Source organism: Myxine glutinosa, chromosome 6 (genome assembly GCF_964187855.1).
Source record: "Myxine glutinosa chromosome 6, kmMyxGlut1.1, whole genome shotgun sequence".
NCBI lineage: Eukaryota > Metazoa > Chordata > Myxini > Myxiniformes > Myxinidae > Myxine > Myxine glutinosa.
The window spans coordinates 49,122,365-49,147,446 of record NC_136266.1 but is presented as its reverse complement, the minus strand read 5'-3'; the positions used below and the strand labels follow the sequence as shown (position 1 = coordinate 49,147,446).

Sequence of the window (25,082 nt, the reverse complement as noted above, 5' to 3'; positions counted from 1 at the left end):
AATTGGTGAGCACCACAGTTGGTCAATGGGAGTTCGGTTTTTAGAACCACATAGTGTAAAATGGCCAATGGTCTGGCAGGGAAAGACCCTGGGTAGAGTAAAAGTGTTAAAGTCATTTAGAAGGTAGTTAGGATTGAAGTCTCTTCGCACCATTCGCATCCACTCACCAAGGTGACAGGACTCCACACCACCGTTTTTTGCAAATGTCTGGTATGTGAGACGCATCATGACGTGGGTGTGACATTGTGCTTGTTATATTCCACCTCTTCCTCCTTAGGAGGAATTGATGAGAAATTGGGCTTTATGGCAAATTTGGTTGGAGGGATTGTCGACGAATTTGGAATTAGGGGAGATATGGGGAAGACAGGACGGTAGCGACGGATTTGTAAATTGTGTAAATACGGGGTAAGGGCAAGGGTAGATTAGGTGACGGGGGGGATGTACGGTAGGGACGAGCTTTCTCCGCTCGCTCTCCTGCGCACCTCACCTCTGCATTACCTTGTGTTGATGTGTGCCCTTGCACCCCGCTAACCCTGCTTTGTCTTCCTTCCCCACTCATGGACCGTTGTCTTTGTGTGCTGATGGGAAAGTGTGCAGGTGCCCGCAGTTGTGTGCCCGCACCCTCGCTGCTGCCTGCCTGGACCGGTACCACACTTATGTACCGCACGTTGTTGTGGCCGAGCACCACCATATGGACCACGAGTCTGTGGCCGAGCACCACATTCATGGACACCACGTTTTGGGGCCTGGCACCTCTGCTGGGGACCGGCAATTGTGGCCAGAAAGATCTTGCTTGCGGACCACGGTAAAGGTGGCACCTAAGCCATGCAGTTGGACCACCCTTAGTTGGCCCCTGCTGGCCATAATTAAAAAGTGGACGCGTTTTGTGCCCTTTTATTACTAAATAGGCCGCAAGCAAAGAAGTCGTCCAGAAACGGCGGCCCAGCACAGAAGAAGAAGACGTCATCCTTTAATAATAATTGAAATGTGATGACTGTGCACTGGATGGTGCTGACTGTGCATTTTGGTGCTTTTGTGCTTTTGGTGCTTATTGGTGCTGGTGGTATCGGTGCAGTGCAGTGTATGCCTTCCTCTTTTCAAAACATCTTTTGTTTCCCAAAAGACAGGTCCTGGGTTCGCGTTTGTAAATACCAAATAGTGTCTTTGTGAATAATGCTCCCCACCGTCAATGTTTAGCTTGAGAATTAATTCCGTGATTCAGTTATCCTGTGGGCGTGAATCTGTTAGATAGAATGCAACGCAGCAGGCGGTACATACTTAGTTGTTTTAAAAATGTCGCACTCAGGGTGAAGTTAATAGTAGAGGGTTACCACACCTGAGTGACACACTACGTTAAAGTTCTTTCGGGCCGGGACGGCCCTGGATGTAATGAGGGTGCAGTGTTGTGGTTTTTAGAACCCTCCACTTTGTAAATATCTGTAATATTCCCTTATAAATAATCCCCGTAAATATTCCCATTTTTGGTGTAAAGGTCAAAGGTCGCACCCTAGTTCGGCCACGAGCAACACGTAGCACACCATAGTCTTCCTCTTTAGTTATTTCATTAGTATGTGTTTCAGGTAAGGATCTGTTTCCAATAGTTGAATCTGCATTGTATTAATCAAATAACCTAGGCCCCTTCTCAAATTCCCATTCCATTCATTTTTGCGGTGTAATCTGCCCTCCAAATCATATTGCGCTACTCTGCCAGCCGCAGCAAGACGCCATTACGCACGCGGTCAAGTTGGAGAAGAAGGGGGGAGGAGCGCCAGGAACATAGGCGTGGCCCCATCAACGCGTCACGAGGGGAGGTACCAATGAACCCTCGTGACCAATCCGGGCCGAGGCGTGTTCATGAGTAGGCGGAGTGAAGCGGACGCGGCTTGATACGCGAGGCTTGTAATAAAAGCGCCGCCGCGGACTACTTCGGCAGATGCGCGGAAGATCGGCAGATGAGGAGATGCGGGGGGGATGAGCGAATGATTGGCAGACACCAAGAGAACTGCGCGAGGGAAGCCCTTTGATGAGGAACTGCGCAGAGGATCGTTTGATACGAACTGCCGTTTGGTTTTGAGAGCGTTCGGCACGCTATACGTACGCAGCATTCCAGCCCCTCGCATATGTAAGGTCCGGTCGCGCGCCAACGATACGCGAAGCTGCCTGCCGTTCTTCGCCCGCGGACCCGGAGCCTGGACGGATCCCATCGCCTGGAACCATCTGCCTGGACCTTCCTCCCCTACCAGCTACCATTCCGTGTGAGTCTGTCTGTTTGTCCTGGGGTCGTGATAAGTTAAGACTTTAGATAAGCTTGCCCGATGTCCTTTTATTTCCTTCTTTTGTATATTCTTCTTGCCTTTCGTTTCCTCTTTTAGTGTAGTTAATAAATCATATTTGTTCTTCCTTCACCCTTATTCTTTGGTTCCTCTCATCCGATCGCTTGCGTCCTGTCCCCATTTGAGTACCTGTGGCACGATTTGGCCAACCGCTTTTAATCGGGTTTAGTCCTTTTGTTAACAGCTTGGATCGTGGATTGCTAAACCGCTCGACAATTACCATCACATCCGCGGTTCGAGCAGGGACTCATCTCCCTGCTTTGCGGAGAGATTGGTGAAGGTATTTGGGAAACCGTTGACCAATCACCCTGGCCAATCTCACCCCGCAAAGGAGCGGGATAGTTCCAGGACCAGAGACGGCCAGCTAAACAAGACAAGGGGATTAACCCCCCATGCTAACCGGAGTGCCGTACTCTGAGATCCGCAACAGTATAATGTACATATATACATGCATAGAATCGCCTCATTAGTCCCCTACCCCGGTTTCACCACCAGAGGGGACAAATGGACTATAGGTTTGCTCTCCGTCTGTCTATTCGTTGACCTCTGGTTTTCACACATTTTCCCATACCACTGAACATATTCAACTGAAACTTGGTACATGGCTTTACTAAGTTACAGAACAAGCTCGAGTTTTAGGGTGTTTCGTCAATTTTTCACAGCTATGTCCTTTTGGATTTAGAAAATATCGCATCGGTAGGGGGGGTGGATTGCAAAGCAGTTCTCTCTCTTGTTTAATATAATAGGATATCTCGCTGCAGACCGATTTTTTTTTTTTTCATGTGTGCGCAGGTAAGGTGATATGAAGCCTGCCGTGGTTGTGGACGAAATGTTTCCAGAGGGTGCCGGGCCCTATGTAGACCTGGATGAGGTGAGTTCCTTGTGATCATTGCATGCTTTCTGCCTTGCCAGTACTTGTTTTTGGCTGGAGTATACATACTGGGTTTTTTATTTTAACCTCCACCACCAAAGGTGGATGGAGGTTATGTAATGGTTTGTTTCTTGTTCCACACTGATACTTAAATGCTTTCACACAAAGACAGAAGTTTGTAGGCTTCATCATTACTGTAAACAGTTGTGGCCAAAAATATTGGCACCCTAGCACTTTTTACAAATAATTCACAATTTTCTCCAAAAATAAGTTGAAATTAACAAAAGTATTTGGCTCCATATTTCTTTATTTCACTGTTAATATTACAGAACCTTTGTTTTTGATTCAGAACTTAATATATCCTTTTAAATCAGAAAATAAAAAGAAATGGCATTGACAAAATTATTGACACCCTAGATTTAATATTTGGTAGCACACACAGCATTTGGACAAAATAACTGCAGTCAAGCGCTTCTTAAAGCCATTAATGAGCTTCCTACGTCTCTCTACTGGAAGTTTGGCCCACTATTCTTGTGCAAACTGCTTCAGCTCTCCCAGATTTGAAGGGTGCCTTCTCCCAACTGCTGTTTTCAGATCTCCCCACAGGACTCATTGCTGGCCACTTCAGAACAGTCCAGCGTTTATCATGAACCATTCCTGGGTGCTTTTTGAAGTGCGTTTGGGGTCATTGTCCTGCTGCAAGACACATGACCTTCGACGGAGAACCAGCTTTCTGACACTGGGTTGAACATTGTGCTCCAAAATGCCTTCATATTCTCCTGATTTCATGATGCCATGCACACATTCAAGGCACCCAGTGCCAGAGGCAGCACAGCAACCCTAAACCATCACTGAACCTCCTGCATGTTTGACTGCAGGGAAGGTGTTCTTTTCTTGGAAGGCTTCATTTTGTTTTCTGTAAACATAGAGATGATGTGCTTTCCCAAAATGCTCTAATTTGGTCTCATCTGTCCACAGGACATTCTCCCAGAAGGATTTTGGCTTGTTCAGGTGTGTTTTGGCAAACTCCAGTCGGGCTCTCAGCAGTGGGGTCCTCCTGGGTCTCCTACCATAGAACCCCCTTTCGTTGAGTTGGCGACGGATGGTGCGAGTTGAAACTGTCGTACCTTGTGTCTGAAGGTCAGCTTGAATCTATTTGGCAGTTGATTGAGGTGCTTTCTCCACCATGCGAACAATCCTTCGCTGCAATCTTCGATCAAGTTTTCTCTTGCGGCCACGTCCAGGGAGGTTGGCTACATTGCCATGAGCTTTAAACTTCCTGATAACATTGCGTATGGTGGACACAGGAACATCAAGGTCTCTGGAGATGGACTTGTTGCCTTAAGATTGTCCATGCTTGGCTATCATCTTGTGTCTGACCTTCTGAGACAATTCTCTGGTTTTCTTTATTTTCTCCATGCTCATTGCGGTACACCCAGTGACACAAAACAGCAGAATGACTCCTTTTCTCCATTCCAACTGGTTGAATGATTGATTTTTATATTGCAGGCACCTGCAACTCACCATGGGTGAGTTCAATTCCAAAATAAAGGAGAATCACCAGATTGAAATCTAATTATTTCTAACCACTTCCAAAAGGTGCCAATAATATTGTCCGGGCCATTTTAGGATTTTTATGTGGAATAAGCAAAGATTTAGTAATTTTTTCAGGTTTTTTTTTGTTTTGTTCCACTGCAAACCAAAGAAATACATATGTGGATATGAAAATATTTTTTAATTTCAACAATTTTCTGGAAGAAATGGTGCATTATTTGAAAAAAGTGCAAGGGTACCAATATTTTTGGCCACGACTGTAGGTTTGTCGCTAGATGAAATATGGGAAATCCATTGGCTTCAAAAAAACAGCATGGATTTTGCTGGATGTAACGTTGCTAATTCCTCCATACTTCATAACTCAAGTTGAATGGCTCAAAGCAGGGTGAGAGTCACGATGTGCAATGCGTTTAGCATCACAATAATATTGTGTGAATAACTCAGTACTCCACCAATGGAATAAAGAATAGAGGAAATTCAGCAACAGTGAAAGGGAGAAATAGTCCGAGTTACATGAAGGGATTTTTATGCCTCAGCTGAAGAAGTTGCCAGAGGCATTATGTTTTCAGTTTTTTCTGTGATAGACTTTTGTTACCGCGGTAACTTAAGAACGGCTGAAGAGATCCAAGTCAAATTTGGTACAAATATGTATAATGATGTAAAAATGAACTTATTAGATTATGGGATCAAGAGGTCAATGGTCAGAGGTCCCATTCGGTAAAAAAAAAAAAAAATCTGTTACCGTGCTAACTTGTGAACCAGTGATGGGGTTTTGACCAAACTTGGAAAAGTATATATTGTGATGCAAGGATGAACTGATTAGATTTCAGCATCAAGAGGTCAAAGGTCAAAGGTCAGAGGTCATGTCAGGTAAAAATGTGATACTTGAGCACCAGTGAGGGGATTTAAATCCAACTGGCACAAGTATGTATCATGATGTAATGATGATGGCGGAGACATATTGGTCGACGTCGAAGAGTGCTGTTCCAGTTTAAAATAGACAAGTAGGAAAACTTAAGAAAACAAAAAAATACTAGTATACTTGGAGATGACCATAATCTCAATTGCTTCTGGCATATAACATTCCTTTTAAATGAGTATTGATTGCAAATTTGCCTCATTTCGTTGTTGTGGTTCATTGGAAACTCGTGAATGATTGTGCCATTGCCAGGCCGGAGGGAGTTCAGGACTGCTCATGGACCTTGCTGCCAATGAGAAAGCTGTTCATGGGGATTTTTACAATGGTTTGAACCACACTTTACATCATTTATGTGTTAAAATCTCCATTAAAAAGTGAAGGAGTGTCTGTTTTGCTGTCCATCGTTTGTGTTTGAGGTATAATTCAATTTGTGATGTTGAAGTTGCCGTTATCAGCTCTTTATACTCTGAAGCTCTCTACGTATCAAAAAACTTTGTTGAAAACATTTTGGAACGTGTTAAACAAAATAAAATGCTTGATGATATCTGGTGCAATATTTTTCAGGACGATCTGTGTGAGACTCACACAATATCTCTGTGATTGTTTGCATGCCTCTAATTTTCGTGTATTTTCAAAGCCTTCACCACAAATGGGTTATTCTTCCTTTCCTCCTTGCATAGGCCCGTCCCCCATCCCGCTTTCCTTACCACCAACCCCTTCAGTCGTCTGAAATGCTGCTGTCCTTTGCCATTTCGCTCCTCCATGAGTCACGGCCAATAGTGGGGCAGATATGTGAAAAAGATGTTCATTTCCGGCAGAAAGTGTGAAATTTCGCATACGGGTATTTTGGGGCGCTGATTTCAAAAATTGGCGGATCCAAGAGATCTAACCAATGGACCGGCCGCCATCTTGAATTCCAATATGGCCGCCAAGACAAAATGTTGAAATTCCCTATCTTGGGTTCTAAATGACCTGTGGCGCTGAAATTTGGTACACAAGGGTATGTTGACATGCTGAGTTCAATAATGCAATAATTTGAAATGTCTGACAAACGGTATGGCCGCCATTTTAAATTCCAATATGGCCGCCAAGACAAACATCGATGTTTTCATTGCTTTAATAGCACAGTGTACGGTAATGTCAGAATGTTAAATCATTTGAGCATTATTATGATAACTGGAAAATTGTTGCATCTCAAATCTACTGATGGGTTTGTAATTTTGTCGAAGGCAGTAGAAATTTGGGAAATTCAGCGCCCCAAAATACCCCTGTATGTGAAATTTAACACTTTCTGCCGGAACTGAACATTCACATGACATTCCAATAATTTATTTTTTAAATGTTTTTTCTCTTTCAGATCCAATGTCGAAATCAAAGAAAACATCGTCAACAATTCCAATGCCAACAGACTGGAACATTTGCGCTCTTTGCCAGAAACGTTCTGAAAATGAACCACTAAGAGATGCACGTAAGGGCAGCAATCAGTTGTGTCTAGACGTCTACGAGAATCTTGCTCAAAATCTCAAGGCATTGAATGATTTAGGTGCCTTGCCTTGCGGGATAAACATTTCCCGACTAGATGATGGTTGCGGTATTGCAGAAACCCTAGCTGCGCATGCTGCCAAATGGCACAAAAACTGTTATGTGCAGTGCAGCAGCTCTCGTGTGGCCAGGGCTGAATCAAGGGAAAGAAAGCAAAGTTCAGACCTTAAACTTGGTGAAGAAACTTACTCGCCTGTTAAGAAAAGACTCAGAACAAGTTTCAAATCTCCATCCGTTGAACAGAGTACTGCTAGCACATGTTTCTTTTGTGATAGCATTATCAGTAATGAAGAAATAGTCCACAGAGCGGCAACAAAAAATGTAGATTCCAATGTTCGATTGATGGCAACAGAATTGAGGGATACAAAACTCCTGGCTAGATTGTCTGTAGGTGATATGACGGCATCAGATGCTGTTTATCACAAGAAGTGCATGACTGTTCTCCACACTCGATACAGATCATTTGTAAGAAAGAATGAGGAAGCCAGTTCAAGTGAAAATATGCCACCAGAATCAGTAGCTTTGGCCGAATTGATAGCCTATTTGGAAGAAATGAAGTGTACAGATGACAGTTACACTTTCAAGTTAGCCGAGCCCACAAAGCTTTATACAGAACGTCTGGCACAACTGGGAGGTGATATCTCAAAGAGGATTAATTCAACTCACCTTAAGGACAAGCTTCTCAGACACCTTCCGCAACTTGAGGCACATAAGAGCAACCATGAAGTGGCACTGTCATTCAAAGAGGACATTGGTGAAGCTTTATTGCATGCTTGTAGACAAAGCTCTGACAACGACGCGGTCATTCTCATGAGAGCTGCCCAGATTGTGCGCAAAGATATTTTGCAAAAGCAATACCAATTCAATGGATCCCTAGTTAACGAATCATATTACAACTCACCACCATCATTGGCAGCGTTGATGGAAATGATTCTTGCTGGTACAAACATACAAAAACAAAACGCAAACAACAAGGGAGGCGTCTCTGTGCAATCCTTAACTCAACTTGTAACATTCAACACTATGAAACGAGGAAGGTTGGAAACTACAGCAGTACGTCACAATTTGAAACGTGAAACATCACTGCCACTTTACCTGGGTCTTCTCATTCATAGCAAAACAAGGAAACGGGATCTCGTTGACGTTCTTTTTCAACATGGTTTGTGTGTTTCCTATGATCGCATACTGGAGGTATCCACAGATGAGGCCAACAGAGTCATAGAAATATACAAACATGACGGCGTTGTGTGTCCAACAAAATTGCGAAGTGGAATATTCACAACAGGCAACCTAGACAACATAGATCACAACCCATCATCAGCATCAGCACAAAGTTCATTTCATGGAACCGCGTTATCACTGACACAACATGTTTCACATGACAAAAGGGGCAGCATTCGAAATCATGAGAATGTCACTGAGAATGAGAACAAACAGCGCTCCAAAACCATAGCCGCCCTTCCTGCATCTTACAGTGATGTGCCTCCTGAAACATTTCCAACTAATAATCCCATTCCAAGAAAACCAAAAGGTCCATCCACTCCAAGTGTGTCCTCCGGAATACAGGACAAAGAAAGTCAGTGGCTTTCGTTTGTACAAAGTCTGCAGGAGAAGGAAGGTCTTGAGAGTGAAGATAATATCTCCTGGTCAGCATACATGGCAAATCTGCAGGTTGAAGTTCCTCGGCCTCCTGCAATTACAGGACTGCTACCTCTGTTCCGCGAGAGTGCTCACACATTGGCAATGGTGAAGCATGGAATGAATTTAATCAAGCAGGCGACAGAACTAGTAAACCCCAGACAAGTTCCAGTTCTGACCGTTGATCAACCACTCTATGCAATTGCAAAGAAGATTCAATGGACTTGGCCAGGTATATATGGTGAAGACAAGTTTGTTGTGATGATGGGAGGACTTCATGTAGAGATGGCCTTGTTGAAAGCGATCGGCAGCTTCCTGGAGGGGAGTGGCTGGGCAAGTGTAATGACCAGTGCTGGTGTAACAACAGAGGGAAGAGCAGATAGTCTTCACAAAGGTTCGCAAATATCGAGGTCACAATGGGCACACCAAGTCACAGTAGCGGCGTTGTACGCTCTGCAGCGAAAGGCATACGATGACTACCGGAAAACATGTGAAACTGAAGATTTACAATCATTTGATCTTTGGAGCAAGAAGATGGCTACAAAGCACCCCCAGTTTTGCTACTGGAATAAAGTCCTGCAGTTGGAGTGTCTTCTCTTGGCATTCATAAGATCACAACGGGAAGCCAACTACACGCTCTATGTGGAGACTCTCACGGCGATCATTCCGTGGATGTTTGCCATGGACCATTACCATTACGCCAGATGGTTGACAGTGCATGTAACAGACCTTCAGGAACTTTCAAACGATTCCATGGATATCCATCGTGAATTTGTCAAGGGGAACTTTGTCACTCAGAAGTCATCACACAAGTTCTCTGCTATGGCACACGATCAGATACATGAACAGCAGAACGCTTATGTGAAAGGTGATGGTGGAGTCATTGGAATTACTGAGAATGAAGGGGCTCTTCGCCGGTGGATGGTAGCTGGTGCAGAAATAGCCAGAATCCTGAATGAGTTTGAGGACCAGTTTCAAAGACAGAGGCAAACTGATGTCCGCCACCACGAACAATTGCCTAGTGTCCAGAAATCCTTTGCATCAGATCTCAATAATGCAATCAGTTCCTTTGAAAAACTTGGAAACCCGTTTGCAGAAGACAGTAATGACTTGTATGTGCTTGACACAAAGGTCATCATGCCTGATGAAGTGATAGCCGCAGTGCAATCCATGGAGGACACTGGCAAAACACAATTTGACGGATTTGTGGGGCAGCGAATCAAGGATCCTTCTGACAATTTCTATGATAGCATTTCAAAGAACAATCTGCCACTGTTGAAATCGAAGCCCAAGAAAACACCTGGAAAGTCTGAGGCGAAGATTACACGTATGAAAAGTAATGTGGAGCTCTTCTCACGAATGTACATTTCTTGCCAAACTAGAGATGGTGATCTTAACACATTTTATGAATATGAGTGTCATGGGTGGCCACCTGCATTGGCTGAAGGTATCAATTCAATGCGGCCACCAACCGGCAAGGCTGATCTTTTGCCCTGTTTGGAAGCTTTAGCACAACGTCCTCGTGATGCGCCCAAAGGAGAAGTTCGTATTTTCGATGGGGCTGCCTTAGTCCATCATTTGGAGCCTAAGAAGTGCAACAGTGTGATCAGGACATTTGGTGACTATGCACAGAAACAGGTCCTTCCGTACATTGCCCGAAAGTTAAATGAGGGGACTGTGATGCGTGTTGATGTGGTGTGGGACACCTACAGAACGGACAGTCTCAAAGAAGGCACCAGGCTTGGTCGTGGCACTGGCATACCACTCCATGTGACTGAACAGACATCCATGCCACGAAACTGGAGCAGCTTCCTTCGTGTAGATTCCAACAAAAAGACATTATTCAGTTTCCTTGCTGATTCCCTGCAAACGATGCCTATTCCAGAGGGAAAAACACTTCTTACAACCTTAGAAGAAGAGGTTAAATCAAAGCCCCCTTCTGATGTTTCTCAAATTCAACCATGTACGCATGAAGAGGCTGATTCACGAATGATGCTACATGCTTGGCATGCATATCAGCAGGGGTACAGAAGTATTGTCATTCATGCAACAGACACGGATGTGGTTGTGTTGGCTATCGCAATGGCAAGCATTATGGACGGTTGTGCAATGTGGTTGGCATTTGGACATGGAAACTATTTCAGGCACATTGCTGCTCACACTATTGCGACTCACATTGGCCCTGAACGCTCATGGGGGCTTCTATTCCTGCATACTGTTTCCGGATGCGATACTGTTTCTGCCATATGTGGGATTGGCAAAAAGACTGTGTGGAGCATATGGAATTCCATGCCAAACTTGGGGGAGGTCTTCAATCATCTCTCACATGCACCAGTGGAAGTAACAGATGATGACATGGACAACATAGAGAGGTTCTTCGTTGTTCTGTACAGTAGAACTTCCCCTCTGAAGAAAGTGAACGAAGCACGCAAGCAGCTGTTTGCTCAGGGAAATCGGCAATCGGAAAATATTCCACCGACAAAAGAGGCACTGCGTCAACATGTGAAGAGGGCAGTCTTTCAGGCCGGTCACATCTGGGGACAGTCCCAAATTGCTAACCCAGAGCTGCCTTCACCTGCAGATTGGGAATGGGCTAAAAATGCAGATGATGTCTGGCATCCATTTTGGACAGTAATGCCAGAGGCATCAAAAGGGTGCCGAGAGCTGATCAAGTGCAAGTGTAAAAAACGGTGTGCTGGAAATTGCAAATGTTCTGCTGCTAATCTACCATGCACAGAACTATGTTTCTGCTCTGGACAATGCTTCCGAGATGAGCAGTAGGAGAAGTAAAACGGATGGAAAAAAGCTTGCAGCATGTTACGGCTGCCAACTGGTACGAAATATACTGTTGTAGGTGACGGGTCGCGCCTCCCGGCACGGCCGTCCCACGGGTGCAACGCCGGCTGGTTCGACACAGATCTCGGGTTACGCGCCTCTATCGCGATACCAAATTACACCTGTGCCTTGCCAGTTGGGGAGACACCCGTCGCTACAGGTTGGGTTTGTCAGAGACCGAGCGAAGTCTGCCGCAACCTGTAGCCAGTTTGGTTTTAATTACAAATCGAGCGGATTGCTCTTCAATGCGACACAGATGAATGCAGTGCGGCAACTTCCATACGAATCAACCAGATTTAATGGGGGAACATTAGGGTACACAAAACAAGCAAGGCGTTCACGATAACATTATAATTCAACTATGAGTAATAACCCGCTCTTATCTAGGGAGCTACAATTAAGGGTTTCGCGGGGTGACCCTAACGAGATAAACCTTAGGCCTGGACAACATTCATACAAGACAGGGGGTACTTGGTGGTGTTGATGGACGAGAGGTGAAGATGTGAAAAGGGCGAATGCAGCTCGTAACAAGCCGATGTCGCCGGATTCGAAGGCCCCGCTTGGGCCTGCAGTCTGCCAAATGGCGGCCCGCCCTCTTATCGGCCACGCATCAAGCGTCGCGAAACGGCGGCCACCCGCTCTCCTTATCGGCCACGCGATCAGCACGATTGTCGAACTCCCTTCTTCCGAGAGAGAGAGAACTCCGTTATTCTCACTCGCCTTGGTGGTTCTCGTCCGCCGCGAAGGCCTGTCCACCCGCCATCCGTGCATGCGTCTTTTTCCACCTCCTCCCTCGCACGTGCTCAGCGACTACCTGGAAGCGCCGCTTCCAGTTTTCGACGGCGCTTGTCGTTTTTGCCCGCTCAATCGCGCTTTCTCACGTCAATCCATTGCCTCGATCATGGCATTGCCACCGAGGCCGGTCTTAATGGAACTTGCACCTTGTTTGATTGTCAAGATGTAATTAAAAGGGAACCGTCTCTTGTACACCACCAATGCACCACACAAAACAGCCTGCTACACCTTCCGACACAAAACTACCATCCCAGTACAGACGATCTATGGTAAACATACATCTAAGAGGGGACCTGAACTAATTCTATATTTAATAAACCACTAAGGGCCATTTCCGCAACACTACCCCCACCTTTCTCCCGAGGCTCTCCCGAGCCTCCACTAGGGGCAGCCCGCGGGAATGGCCCTGTCTAACGTACAGCACAAATCTCCCATTTACTCTAACCCACAACATTGCAAGCACTTAACTCCAAGAAGCAAAGTATCAGTAAGATTGGCATGTCCCTATCCTAGTGTGTCGGATCACTAATCTAACAAACACATCCACACTCTATGCACAATACTTAACATTCTAATTATGCATTTGCGCAGGAGGGCATTCAATGTTACTTTCAACACCAATATTCACATCGGAGCAAGACATTCAGAGTTTCAAAGCTTCTTGACGTGTTCGCTCCTTCACGCCTCCTCCCGGCAGTGTTATGTCTTCACCCCAGAGGGGTTTCCTTACTTCGTGGCCTTATTGGCCTCTCACCAGGTGAGTTCAGTCGGCCCAGTGGCCTAATCTCACAAAGAGTCCTTCGGCCCACTGAGCCCACAAGACGGCATGAATCTTCGGCTGCAACAGCCCGCGAAAGCACTTTGGCCTCCATGGCCCACAAAAATGCTTCGGCCCACATGGCACACAACCGAGCAGCAGCAGGCAACAAGCCCTGCCTTGGACAGCAGGTGGCACAGTTCTACCGATGGTAAGCAAATGCAGTCTGGAGGCATTCTTGAGGGTGCAAGTGGGGGTGATGACCTCAGCCCAGGCAAAATGAAGAGTACCCTTAACCTTCCTTGCCTGACTTATCTTGGTACGACTTGTTTTAGTATGGTCTTCTTAAAAAGTCCTTTCACTTTTTAGCTGACAGGATGGTGTGCTTCTTAATCAATTGTTATCTGTGTGTTCATGACACACTGGTGGCTTCTCTGGCACTTGGAGAGGGCGACCGAACCTGGCCCTTGTTCACAACTTTCCCATCAACACGACTCGTACCAGGTGTCACACATGAATGGTGCGGAGGAGAGTTCATCGAACCTAACCTTTTACTTGAAGCTCTAACCAATGGCACAAACCCTGCCATTGCCACAATGATCCTAATGACCCATTTTTCCCAACCTGGCACACTGTTCCATTCTTTTAAACCTGGGCAAGGCCCTTATTTGTCTCTTTTTCTTCACTTGGTGGTGCCAGGCATAACTCATTGGCTGGGGAGTGTGACTACAACTAGGCCTCTTTGCCTGCTTCCAATAGGTGGTGAGGGACACCTAGCGACCTCGGGGTTCACCTGAGCGCGCCTCTGGCGCTCCTAAATAAGGGGTGGCTCTCTAGCCCCCACACTGTGCTCTCCAAGCACTCTAACCAGGTGGCTCTCTAGCCCCCGCACTGTGCTCTCTTAGCACTCTAAACCCTACTGTCTGGTGTCCCCCCCCGACTCACCAACTTCCAATACCATGTCACACTCCCAGCCAGTACCACCATACCTTGGCTGCACCTACCCCTAGCAGTCCGCCTGCACAATGGAACAGCAGCCAGAATCCACGTCAAATCCACTAAGTCCCCCTAACCTACACTCACTTGGTTAGGAGACTCCTACCAACAGGGTACATTGTTCGCACTCACTCTCCTCATTCACACAATCACGCCATTCATCCCAAACACCTTCGTCATTCATTCCACAGTGCCACACACCCAGTCCACAACACCATCCAACACCTTCCATTTTTTTGCAGGGGTGTTTAACGCCCTGTCTGTCATGTCCCCACTATTTCTCTTTTTTTTTTTTTTTTAAATAGTCACGCACATCCACTTGTGCCACTCTTGTCTCTTCTGTCAGTCTCTCAATTTGCAATCTCTCTCGATATTATTTTCAGTCAAGAATTCCCCCTTTTTTTTTTTTCTTTCCAATCTGGCCTGCTTCTGTGGCTCATTGGAAAGGGAGTGAGGGAAGGAATCCCTCATTACCCCTTACATGGCCCCGCCGCCTTTCCGCCACGGCTCATAAGGGTCACGTCTCAATTGGGGTCGTGGTCCACCCCCTCCTTTTCTCCAGGGTTCGCGGAAGTCAGGTAGACCCCACTTGGGGGAGCGGCCTCCCCCTCTTCTCTTTAATTCCCTGAAGACAGGTAAATCCCATTTAGCTAGCCGAACCCCTCGTGTCCTCAGAGAGGTCCGATGACCAAGGGACACCTGGCGGTGTCGTTGCTGGGCCCCTCTTGTTCGAAAATGGGTCCAGGGAGTATGTGACGCATGCCAACGCCGCCTGCTACGCATCTGCGCTCTACCTCGAAGTTCCTGTGAAGCTGAGGGAGAAATTACAATCCCCTTTCTAAAGCCTGCTCCTGGTGGAATTTCTATTTCCCCTTGCACCTCGAACCTATTTCCTACGTCACCACTCATTCCATGCTCCGCACTCACACACGTTTCGGCCTTGACAGCACACCCCGGTGCTGTAAACTGGACTATGGGCTCACAGCATTCATCCACAGGCATTCCATCCACACATTCAGGTGTCACGCATACGTGCACCCCATCGGACGGAGTCTCTTGATTAACATCAAATCCAATTGCGAACTTAAGCTCATCGTCCGCACCATGTATGCAGATGCCCACGTACCTGCTTCGTTCCAAAGTCACATCGGTCCGGTCGCTCATCATTGGTTCGCCACACTCCTCTGGGGCTGTCAGCTTCACTTGCTGGACCTGCTCAAAATGTGTTTCATGAGTCAACAACCCCGTATACTCCCTCCATGTCTCCATCACCAGGGTTTGCTCCAATTGTTGTTTCATTCGACGAGTGATGCCAATCAAGTCCTGCACCACTAACATTCCTCCCTGTGATGACGTCACACATCCCACATTATTGTGCTGCCCTACTTCCTGGCTCCATTTTCTTTCCCAGTTGAGTCGTTCTTCCTCTCTGAGCCTTTTTAGTTGTTCGTTACCTTTCCGGAGTCTTTCCATCTCTGCGGACTCCACCCTTGCTTTCTCCTTTAATTGGTCAATTTCCGATTCATATTCCTCTTGTTTCTTATGCCACCGTCCCTCTTGTGCTTCATTCTCCAACCTCGTCGTTTCTCTCAATTGATTGATTTCCTTTTCCTGCTTCATTCGTTGTTCTTTCATTACACGTTCATCCATCTCATTCTTTGACCTTGCTTTGGCTTCTGCCTGTTCGATCTGCACAGTGTAGTTCCTTTTTAGTTGATCAATTTCAAATTCATATTCTTTTTGTTTCGTATCCCATCGTCTCTTTTGTTCTTCATTCTCCAATCTCGTCGTTTCTCTCAATTGATTGATTTCCTTCTCCTGCTTCATTCGTTGTTCTTTCATTACCCTTTCATCCATGTCATTCTTTAACCTGGCTTTGGCTTCCATCTGTTCAATCTGCACAGTGTGGTTCCTTAACGTTTCCTTCTCCGTCCTCTCTCTTTCCTCACTTAACATCCTCAGCTTGTTTTGTAATTCCCTTTCTTTGTTTTGGTGTTTCTGTAACTCCATCTCATTTTTTAGTCTTGCTTTACCTTCTATCTGCTCAATCTGCTCAGTGTGTTTCCTTAACATTTCACTCTCCATCCTCTCTTTTTCCTCACTTATCTCCTCTACTCTTTCGCATGCTTCCTCTCTCCTTTTGTCCATCCTCTTCCCGTATTCCTTGCTACTTTCCATTTGACGTGCCAGTTCATTTCCTCTGTACTCTGATTCCCGAAACTGGCTTGATTTCTCAGACAATTCTCCCTTCAGTTGTTCCAATTCCAAATCGTGTTCCTCTCTTTCCTTTTTCAAGTTCTCCCGATCCCGGGAGTTTCTGTTTTGTTCTTTCTCTATTCTCTTGTTCAGTTTGCTCTTCTCTTGTTCCATGTATTCCTCCCCTCTTTTTATCTTCTGTTCTAGGCTTTCTCTTGTCTGATCACCGGATCTTACCTTTTCCTTCAGTTGTTCCAACTCATGGGTACTCCCCTCTACTTTCCTCTTTTCTCCCTGTAGTACCTGGACTTTTTCCACCAATTGATTCCCTATGCCTTCCAATTCGAGAATCCGTGCTCGTTCCCATCTGGAATCTGTGTTGTCTCGCAATGCGCTGGCCAAGGCCATTTCCGTCCAGTGAATTCGTTCCTGTGCATCGACCAATTGTTGTGACTCCCTTTGCTCCTCATTTTCCTGAACCTCACTTGCCTGCTGTAGTGCCTCATGCAATTTCGTGTGTAACTCCCCAATATAATCCTCCTTACACTCCACCTGCTCCAAGGCATCCCCCAATCGTGCATGAAGCTCGTTAATGTACGCATTGTCGTCCTGCTTATTTTGCCATGACGCATGCTGTGACCACGTGGTTTGGATCGGTGGGTGGGAGCGTTTTCTTCGTGATGTGCGGCTCGTTGCACTCTTAATACCGATTCTCTCCCACCTCGTGTCACGCTGCTGAGCCGCGCAGCCATTTTGCGACTCCATCTTCCTTTATAAATTACGAAGTTTGACACCCAATCCACTCAAAATAAAAATGAAACCAAATTTGGAATTTGCGAGCGACGTGTTTTTTTTTTTTTCTTCTTTACGCGCCTCTCACAATCGATGTTCGGGGTGCGAAATGCACCTCAGGTCCAAATCCTGACTCCTGACACCAGTGTTGTAGGTGACGGGTCGCGCCTCCCGGCACGGCCGTCCCACGGGTGCAACGCCGGCTGGTTCGACACAGATCTCGGGTTACGCGCCTCTATCGCGATACCAAATTACACCTGTGCCTTGCCAGTTGGGGAGACACCCGTCGCTACAGGTTGGGTTTGTCAGAGACCGAGCGAAGTCTGCCGCAACCTGTAGCCAGTTTGGTTTTAATTACAAATCGAGCGGATTGCTCTTCAATGCGACACAGATGAATGCAGTGCGGCAACTTCCATACGAATCAACCAGATTTAATGGGGGAACATTAGGGTACACAAAACAAGCAAGGCGTTCACGATAACATTATAATTCAACTATGAGTAATAACCCGCTCTTATCTAGGGAGCTACAATTAAGGGTTTCGCGGGGTGACCCTAACGAGATAAACCTTAGGCCTGGACAACATTCATACAAGACAGGGGGTACTTGGTGGTGTTGATGGACGAGAGGTGAAGATGTGAAAAGGGCGAATGCAGCTCGTAACAAGCCGATGTCGCCGGATTCGAAGGCCCCGCTTGGGCCTGCAGTCTGCCAAATGGCGGCCCGCCCTCTTATCGGCCACGCATCAAGCGTCGCGAAACGGCGGCCACCCGCTCTCCTTATCGGCCACGCGATCAGCACGATTGTCGAACTCCCTTCTTCCGAGAGAGAGAGAACTCCGTTATTCTCACTCGCCTTGGTGGTTCTCGTCCGCCGCGAAGGCCTGTCCACCCGCCATCCGTGCATGCGTCTTTTTCCACCTCCTCCCTCGCACGTGCTCAGCGACTACCTGGAAGCGCCGCTTCCAGTTTTCGACGGCGCTTGTCGTTTTTGCCCGCTCAATCGCGCTTTCTCACGTCAATCCATTGCCTCGATCATGGCATTGCCACCGAGGCCGGTCTTAATGGAACTTGCACCTTGTTTGATTGTCAAGATGTAATTAAAAGGGAACCGTCTCTTGTACACCACCAATGCACCACACAAAACAGCCTGCTACACCTTCCGACACAAAACTACCATCCCAGTACAGACGATCTATGGTAAACATACATCTAAGAGGGGACCTGAACTAATTCTATATTTAATAAACCACTAAGGGCCATTTCCGCAACAATACTTTGAAATGAGCTCTTTGACTTGTTATATGATTTGTCAACTAGGGATCCATTGAATTGGTATTGCTTTTGCAAAGAACCCGGGATTTTCAACATTTCGTCTTGGCGGCCATATTGGAATTCAAAATGGCGGCCATACCATTTATCAGACATTTCAAATTATTGCCTTATTGAACTCAGCATGTCAACATACCCTTGTGTACAAAATTTGAGCACCACAGGTCATTTAGAACCCAAGATAGGGATTATCAACATTTCGTCTTGGCAGCCATATTGGAATTCAAGATGGCGGCCTGTCCATTGGTCAGACCTCTTGGATCCGCCAATTTTTGAACTCAGCATGTCAAAATACCCCTGTATGCAAAATTTCAAACTTTCTGCCGGATGTGAACATCTCGTGCAATTTTTGTTACATATCTGCCCCACTACAAAAGGACATGTGGTTGTGCGTTTTCACGCTTCAGTCATGTGACTCTGCTTCTTTGGCCATGAGACCACACGACTGTTGCCTGCCCGACTTTGAGCCAAAACAAGTCCGTTCTTGATGTAGTCCCTCTTCACACTTACGTAAGGAGACAACATTGTTAGTTTAGTTGTAGAAGAAGACTGGGTGCATGAAAGGAAACGATCGTTTTCTGTTTATGGGTCTTTATCTGTAATCTAACAGCATAAGCCTGGTGTTGGCTTAAGATCTTAGGGTCTTGAGGTTGAGCCCCTATTGTGTCATTCAATCACAACAGGTGGGTTGACTCAGCCTGTCATCCTTCTGAGTTCGGCAGAATGAGTAACAGCTTACTGGAAACAGGGTACCAGCTTGCCAGCAATGATGCAACCAGCAGCCCCAGGCTTCATACAAAATAGTAATGAGTCTAACAGCATACAGTATGTTTTGGCTCGAAGTTTAGATATTGTTGTAAAAACATCACTGTCACCTCCTATGTTTTTCATTGTAGCCAAGGACACAGCTACAAAAAGTATGCATTCACAGGACTGGCAATCATGATTATTTGTGGTCTTGACCTGACTTGACCAACCAATATAGTCCACTGCAGGATGAAGGCCCCTCTCTGTAGTGTGGGCTGCAAAACACATTCCCATATAATCCATACTAGAGGAATACCCGTGCTATGCACGGGTGGGAGGCCAGAAGCAAACAGGCAATGCAGATACGGTGAATGCTAAAGCATGAAACCAATAAATTCCACATTCCTGTAGCACCTTCAGTCGCACGTCAGACATGGACAGCAAGTTCGTGGAGGACTTCCATGAAAAACGTACCTGTTCGCAAACAAACGGGTACGTTCACGTAGAGAAGCATCGATCGTGGGTCCGTGGCGAATCTGGATATGGCGATGGGAAAATATCAGAAATTGAAGGTTTTTATTTTATTTTAAACGATTCATATAAACATTCGTTGAATCATATCACCACGCAAGTCATCAAAATCTAAACAGTATCTTTAGAATTTCAAGAAAAGCCATATCACTGTTCATATCGGTAAATATTATTCCATCATGTTTCAAATTGTGATCGATACACTATGATCGTGATCGTGAATCGTGATCGATAATCGTGTTCACAATCGCTATGTCGTATGTACTCCTGATACGTGTACCAAATTCCCGATACGTGTAACTACGAAATCAACAGTTAAAAGGATTTTGAGCCGATAGGTGTTACGGCCTTGGCAAGATCGATGGAGACAGCGATCTGTTAGATCTGATCCTCCTTCATGCCGTAGTGCAGATCCTCCTTCATGCCACATCCGATCTATGCAGCCGTGCAGCGATCGGTGCAGTCGTTTGTGCGGCACACGGTGCAGCGATCGTTGCAGTCCTTTGTGCGGCACACGGTGCAGCGATCGGTGCAAACGTGGACTCCCACACTGCCTGCCACATCCTGCTGACACTTGCTCCCACATGACGTTTCCGCATGACGGATGTTTATATATATCGTTTAAAAGAAAAAAAGCCTTCAATTTCTGATATTTAGCCTTTTCATTTGGGCCTCCCAATGGAAGCCCCGCCCATAGGGCGGGTACCGTTGCTCGACGTAAGAAGACGTCACAATGAACGTCATGCAAACGCGAATGTTATGTGGGAGTCCAAACCTGAGAATGCTGGAGACTAAAGCTGAAATTGGGAAAACTAAATAGCCTATTTTCCTCCTGGGGATCCCAGGATTACCCACCGAAAATATCTTTGCGATCGGTTCAGCAGTTTTTACGGTACCTTCGAACGGACGGACGGACAGACAGACAGACAGACATTTGGTGAATTATAGGAAGATTCCATATGCAATCAGATCTGATGAAAATGCTGTTCTAGCAGCAGGCACTGTCTCGTGAAACACTTTTTCCTTCAGGAGTATTAAGCTGGCTGTCCGATATGCAGAACTGACTTTCAAAATCCAATAGTATCGGTCACAAAATTGGGCCTTCTCTTTGGCTACACTTGATCCCATTTCCTCGCATGGCTCGAACCAGGGTTGATGACCTGGCCTCCTTTAAAACATTTTTGTGCTGTGCTCCCTTATAAAGTGATTCTGCTTAAGCAATCGTCGAGATTTATTTTTAATGTTTACCGTTAGTTCCTCTTCTTCTTTCTTTAATGGCCACAATTATTCCCACGTTCTTCTGGGGTTAGCCAGTGGGTGAGTTTTTGGCCCAAGCCTTTCATGAACCGCCTGGCCAGGATTGAGCTTTGATAAGTCATTGCAGCAGGAATTTGTAAATTGTTCAGGGGCTAACTCTCCTACTCTTCACGAAGGACACCGTGGAATCTTTAACATCCACCAACTAGTAATGGCAGACAGGGAGCCCAGTTTAATGTCCATCCAAGGAGTGGCACACCACACATTGATGCATCACCTTGCCTGTGAAACACCAGGATGACAGTTTATAGCTGGCCCGAGATTCATACACAGGCTAGACAGCTTAGAGGTGAGTGTGCGAACCTCTAGGTCTCGGCCATCCTGCCAACCCACGTTTATTTCCTCACTTGCATGAAAAACATTTTCAAGACAAGAGGGCAATGAAAGATAAGAACGAGTACATGTGAATTGGGGAATCTTTCTAGAGGGGATTAATACCATATTGGAATAAAATCCCAAGGCTCTCTTATGCTCATGTGTTCAGGGTATTTTGCACCTGAGAAGGGGGAGATTGTTCTGGCAACCCTTGGCCCTGATTCAGCAACTGGACCAGATGGAATCGGCTCACGAATCCTAAAAACCTACTCGGATGCTCTTGCACGTCCTCTTTCTGCTCTGTTTATTGATCGATCTAGGTCATCTTCGATCTGCTTGGAAATCAGCCAACATCACTGCATTACATAAATCAGAGATTGCAGACCCTCGCCAGGACGTGTTTTCAGTGTTTTTTTTAAGGCTTTTGTGTTTAAACAAATATAGCAGCAGAACCACCTGACCGTTGAAATCATTATTTTTTTTCTCCACTAATTTATCCCTAGATGACGCTCAGGAAATTTCATCTTGATCAGATGAAGTTTTGTACTTGTCGAATTATGACGTCATAATGGAGGCACCTATGACCTCATCATTAACATATTTTATTCCCCATGGAGAGTTCTTTACAATGAGCAATGTCTCAGTGTTTTCTCTGCAGCACTTTCGGAGATATAGAGGTGCAATTTTTTTCGGTTTTTCCAAGATGGCGGCCATACCACGTGACGTATGACGTCATAATTATAATTTAAATATTCTACAGGTGGAGGTGCACCTATGGTGAAAATTTCCTGTCAATCGGACCAATGGTTGCAGAGAAAATAATATTTATTCTGTGTGGACAAACAAACAAACAAACGGACTCAAATGCAATACCCTCTCCTCAGTCGAGGGTAATAAGGTGCAAAATCCAATCCCCTAAACTGCAGACTTATTAGCTTCCTTCCAATCATCAGTAAGGTCATGGTATCCATTAGTGCAATTGATATGAAATCCATCCATTTCTCCAACGGCCTCATCTTGGATCACCAATTTCGTTTCAGACCAGGTCATTTTACCTTGGACATGCTGTTCTACCTGCCCAATAATGGATGGAGGCTCTCGATGTCAGACGAGATCAGGGCCATTTCTCTGGACATATCTATAGCTTTCGATACAGTCTCACCCTTGCCTTCCTCTCTAAACTCTGCCTATGACATCCAAGGCCAACTCCACACATGGCGTACTGACTTCCTCTACTCTCGTAGTCAATGTGTGGCTTTCAACGGAATCCTTTCATCTCCTTTCACTGTCAAGGCTAGTGTGCCCCAAAGCAGTATTCTGGGCCTAGTCCTATTCCTGATCTTCATAAATGGTCTCTCTGTGACTCTCTGGAAAATCCCCTTTATCTATTTGTTGAGGACTTCCCTTCTACCGTGACATTTCTCATCCTTCAGAAAGGTGGGAAGCAGCCTCTTCCGTCTCTTCAGACCTTGATAGGATCACAAGCTGGTCAAACACATGGCAATCCATGTGACAATGCACCTCACTCTTCACCTCTATCTACTTTCTTAACAATTCCCTTGAAGAAGTTCAGTCACTCAAACTCGTCGGTCTCACTATCAGCCATGATCTTTCTTGGGCAAACAACATATCTAAGTTGGCCTCCAAGGCCAGTCCCCAACAGTGCATTCTGCATTATACAAAGTCCTTCCTTGGCACACCTGAACTCCCACAAGGCCTTCTTCTGCAGCTTGATGGAGTACTGCTCTCCACCTTTGGAGGGCACCCGTGTTTCACAACTTGTTCACCCTGATGCCATTTTAAACCAAGGCCTTTAAGATTATTGGACTCTCCTGCAATGAAGCTGAGTCTATGGGCCTTTCACTTTCCCAACGCAGACAGGTCGGTGGTCTCTTTGTCTTCTACTACTTCCTTTCTGGTCTTGCACCCACTGCTCTTTCCGTGCTTTGTCCCTTTCCCCCACGCCTCTCTCCCCGGCCCCAGATTCCTGCAGGGTGCTAGCGGTCCACCACCAACCCCTTCTGGTGAAACTACCTAAATCCGGGATCACTGCTCAACTCCACTCATTCATTCTACCATCTGTGGAATCGACTTCCACATTCTCTTCAACCTCATTCTTCCCGCCAGGTCTTAAAGACAGCTGCTCACCACCGTCTCAGATCATCCCCAATCGAAAACCATGACCTTTTCTACCCCTGTTATCTCTAATCGCTCCTCCTTCCAAATTTCCAGTTTTTCCTTCATGAGAGTTTCCTTCCTTATCCATCTTATCCACCCCATGTGTCCTCTCCTACCCCTCATTCCTCCCCACACCCATTAATTATTTGTCCAAGTTTCCCTATATTTTGTCCTTCAACCCCACTGTTGGCATATCCCCCCTCTCTCTACCATTCCTTTTGTTATGTTGCGTCCTGATCCGTTAGGTGTTCTCGCTCTTCCATGAGCCTCGACTCTGCAAAATGGAAAAATGTATTTGTAGATTTATTTTCCAGAACGGGTGATTTTATGAGTTGAATGATGTTCGCGTTTGTGCTTCAGCATTGCTGATGTTTTATTCAATTGTCCTGCCTTGCTCTTTGCTTTTCTTTTTCAGACTTTGACGACCTTTTTGACGACGAGGACATCCAGTAGAACGACATGAGCCTGCAAGCCCAACCGCCAAACACTGCCACGCCACCTCCTTCAGCTGCGCCACCGTGGTGTTCATCCGAGACGTTATTTTCATTATACACGTAACATTACTCTTATTTAATTGCTTCCCTTTTGCCATTGCAGATGTTTTCTGTCAATGAGATCGTGACAAAAAGATCAAGTTTTTGTGTCGTTTGTCCTTGCACCGCCGCAAATGTCGGTTGAAAATGAGATTGTAAATCCTTTATGGTGTAACTTTTGTAAACTTGGCACTAAATCTCCAATTGCATTTAACCTTTTTTAACGCAGTGCAATAAAACTTGTAAATGGACATCACATTCTTCTTGTGTCTGGGTTTATAGTAAGCTTGTGATTCAATCCGTTTGGTGCGCATTTTTCACATTGATGACTGTTTTTATCGCTTTTTTGGGGCTTCAATGCACCCGATCTAAAAAGCTTGGCTGAGTCGAGGCCCCTAGTAGTATTCTTGTTTCGTTTGAGGCCTGTGGCTGCTGGTTGCATCATTGCTGGGAGTGCGGCTGTGCCATTCTGTGCCTCTGTTTCCAGTAAGCAGGTACGCATTTTGACGACCTCGGAAGGATGACAGAGCCAACCTGAGCGAACCCACCTGGTGTTATTGGATGGAATGACAGGGGCTCAAACTCAAGATGTTAAGCCAGCCGGGCGGTGTTCGTGCCTTTATTTAATTTCCGCTCAATGCGATATCCTCTGCAAACCCTTAACCTGAAGCGATTTTCAAAATTTAAAGAGGAATTGAGCTTAACAGCCGTTCAGACTGCTTAAAAAAAAAAGGTTTCATTTGCTAAAAACGTTTCTCCGACCGTCTCCAGGCGGTGGTTAGTTTGACCGCCTGACTCCCTATTAAGAGATATTTGTATGGTCTGGTATTAATGGTGTAGTGCAGGCATGATAGGCCGAATGGCCTCTTCTTCCTCCGTCAAGGTTCCTTGGGTTTTAACTC

At 45.9% G+C, this 25,082-nt stretch overlaps 1 protein-coding gene across 2 annotated transcripts in view; it reads left to right on the top strand.

Annotated features, from left to right (window-relative positions):
- The window catches only part of COPS9 (COP9 signalosome subunit 9), a 35,273-nt gene extending 10,837 nt beyond the window's left edge, over positions 1-24,436 (top strand). The window contains exons 2-5 of one of the 2 annotated variants that reach the window (XM_068119973.2): positions 3,126-3,204; positions 5,930-6,002; positions 23,453-23,596; positions 24,063-24,436. In XM_068119973.2, coding sequence (XP_067976074.1) covers positions 3,136-3,204; positions 5,930-6,002; positions 23,453-23,596; positions 24,063-24,100 — 324 coding nt within the window. In that variant the 5' untranslated portion in view covers positions 3,126-3,135 and the 3' untranslated portion in view covers positions 24,101-24,436. The remainder of the gene's footprint in view (positions 1-3,125; positions 3,205-5,929; positions 6,003-23,452; positions 23,597-24,062) is intronic. The other variant, XM_068119974.2, reaches the window with a different exon arrangement.
- The last annotated feature ends 646 nt before the right edge of the window (positions 24,437-25,082 follow it).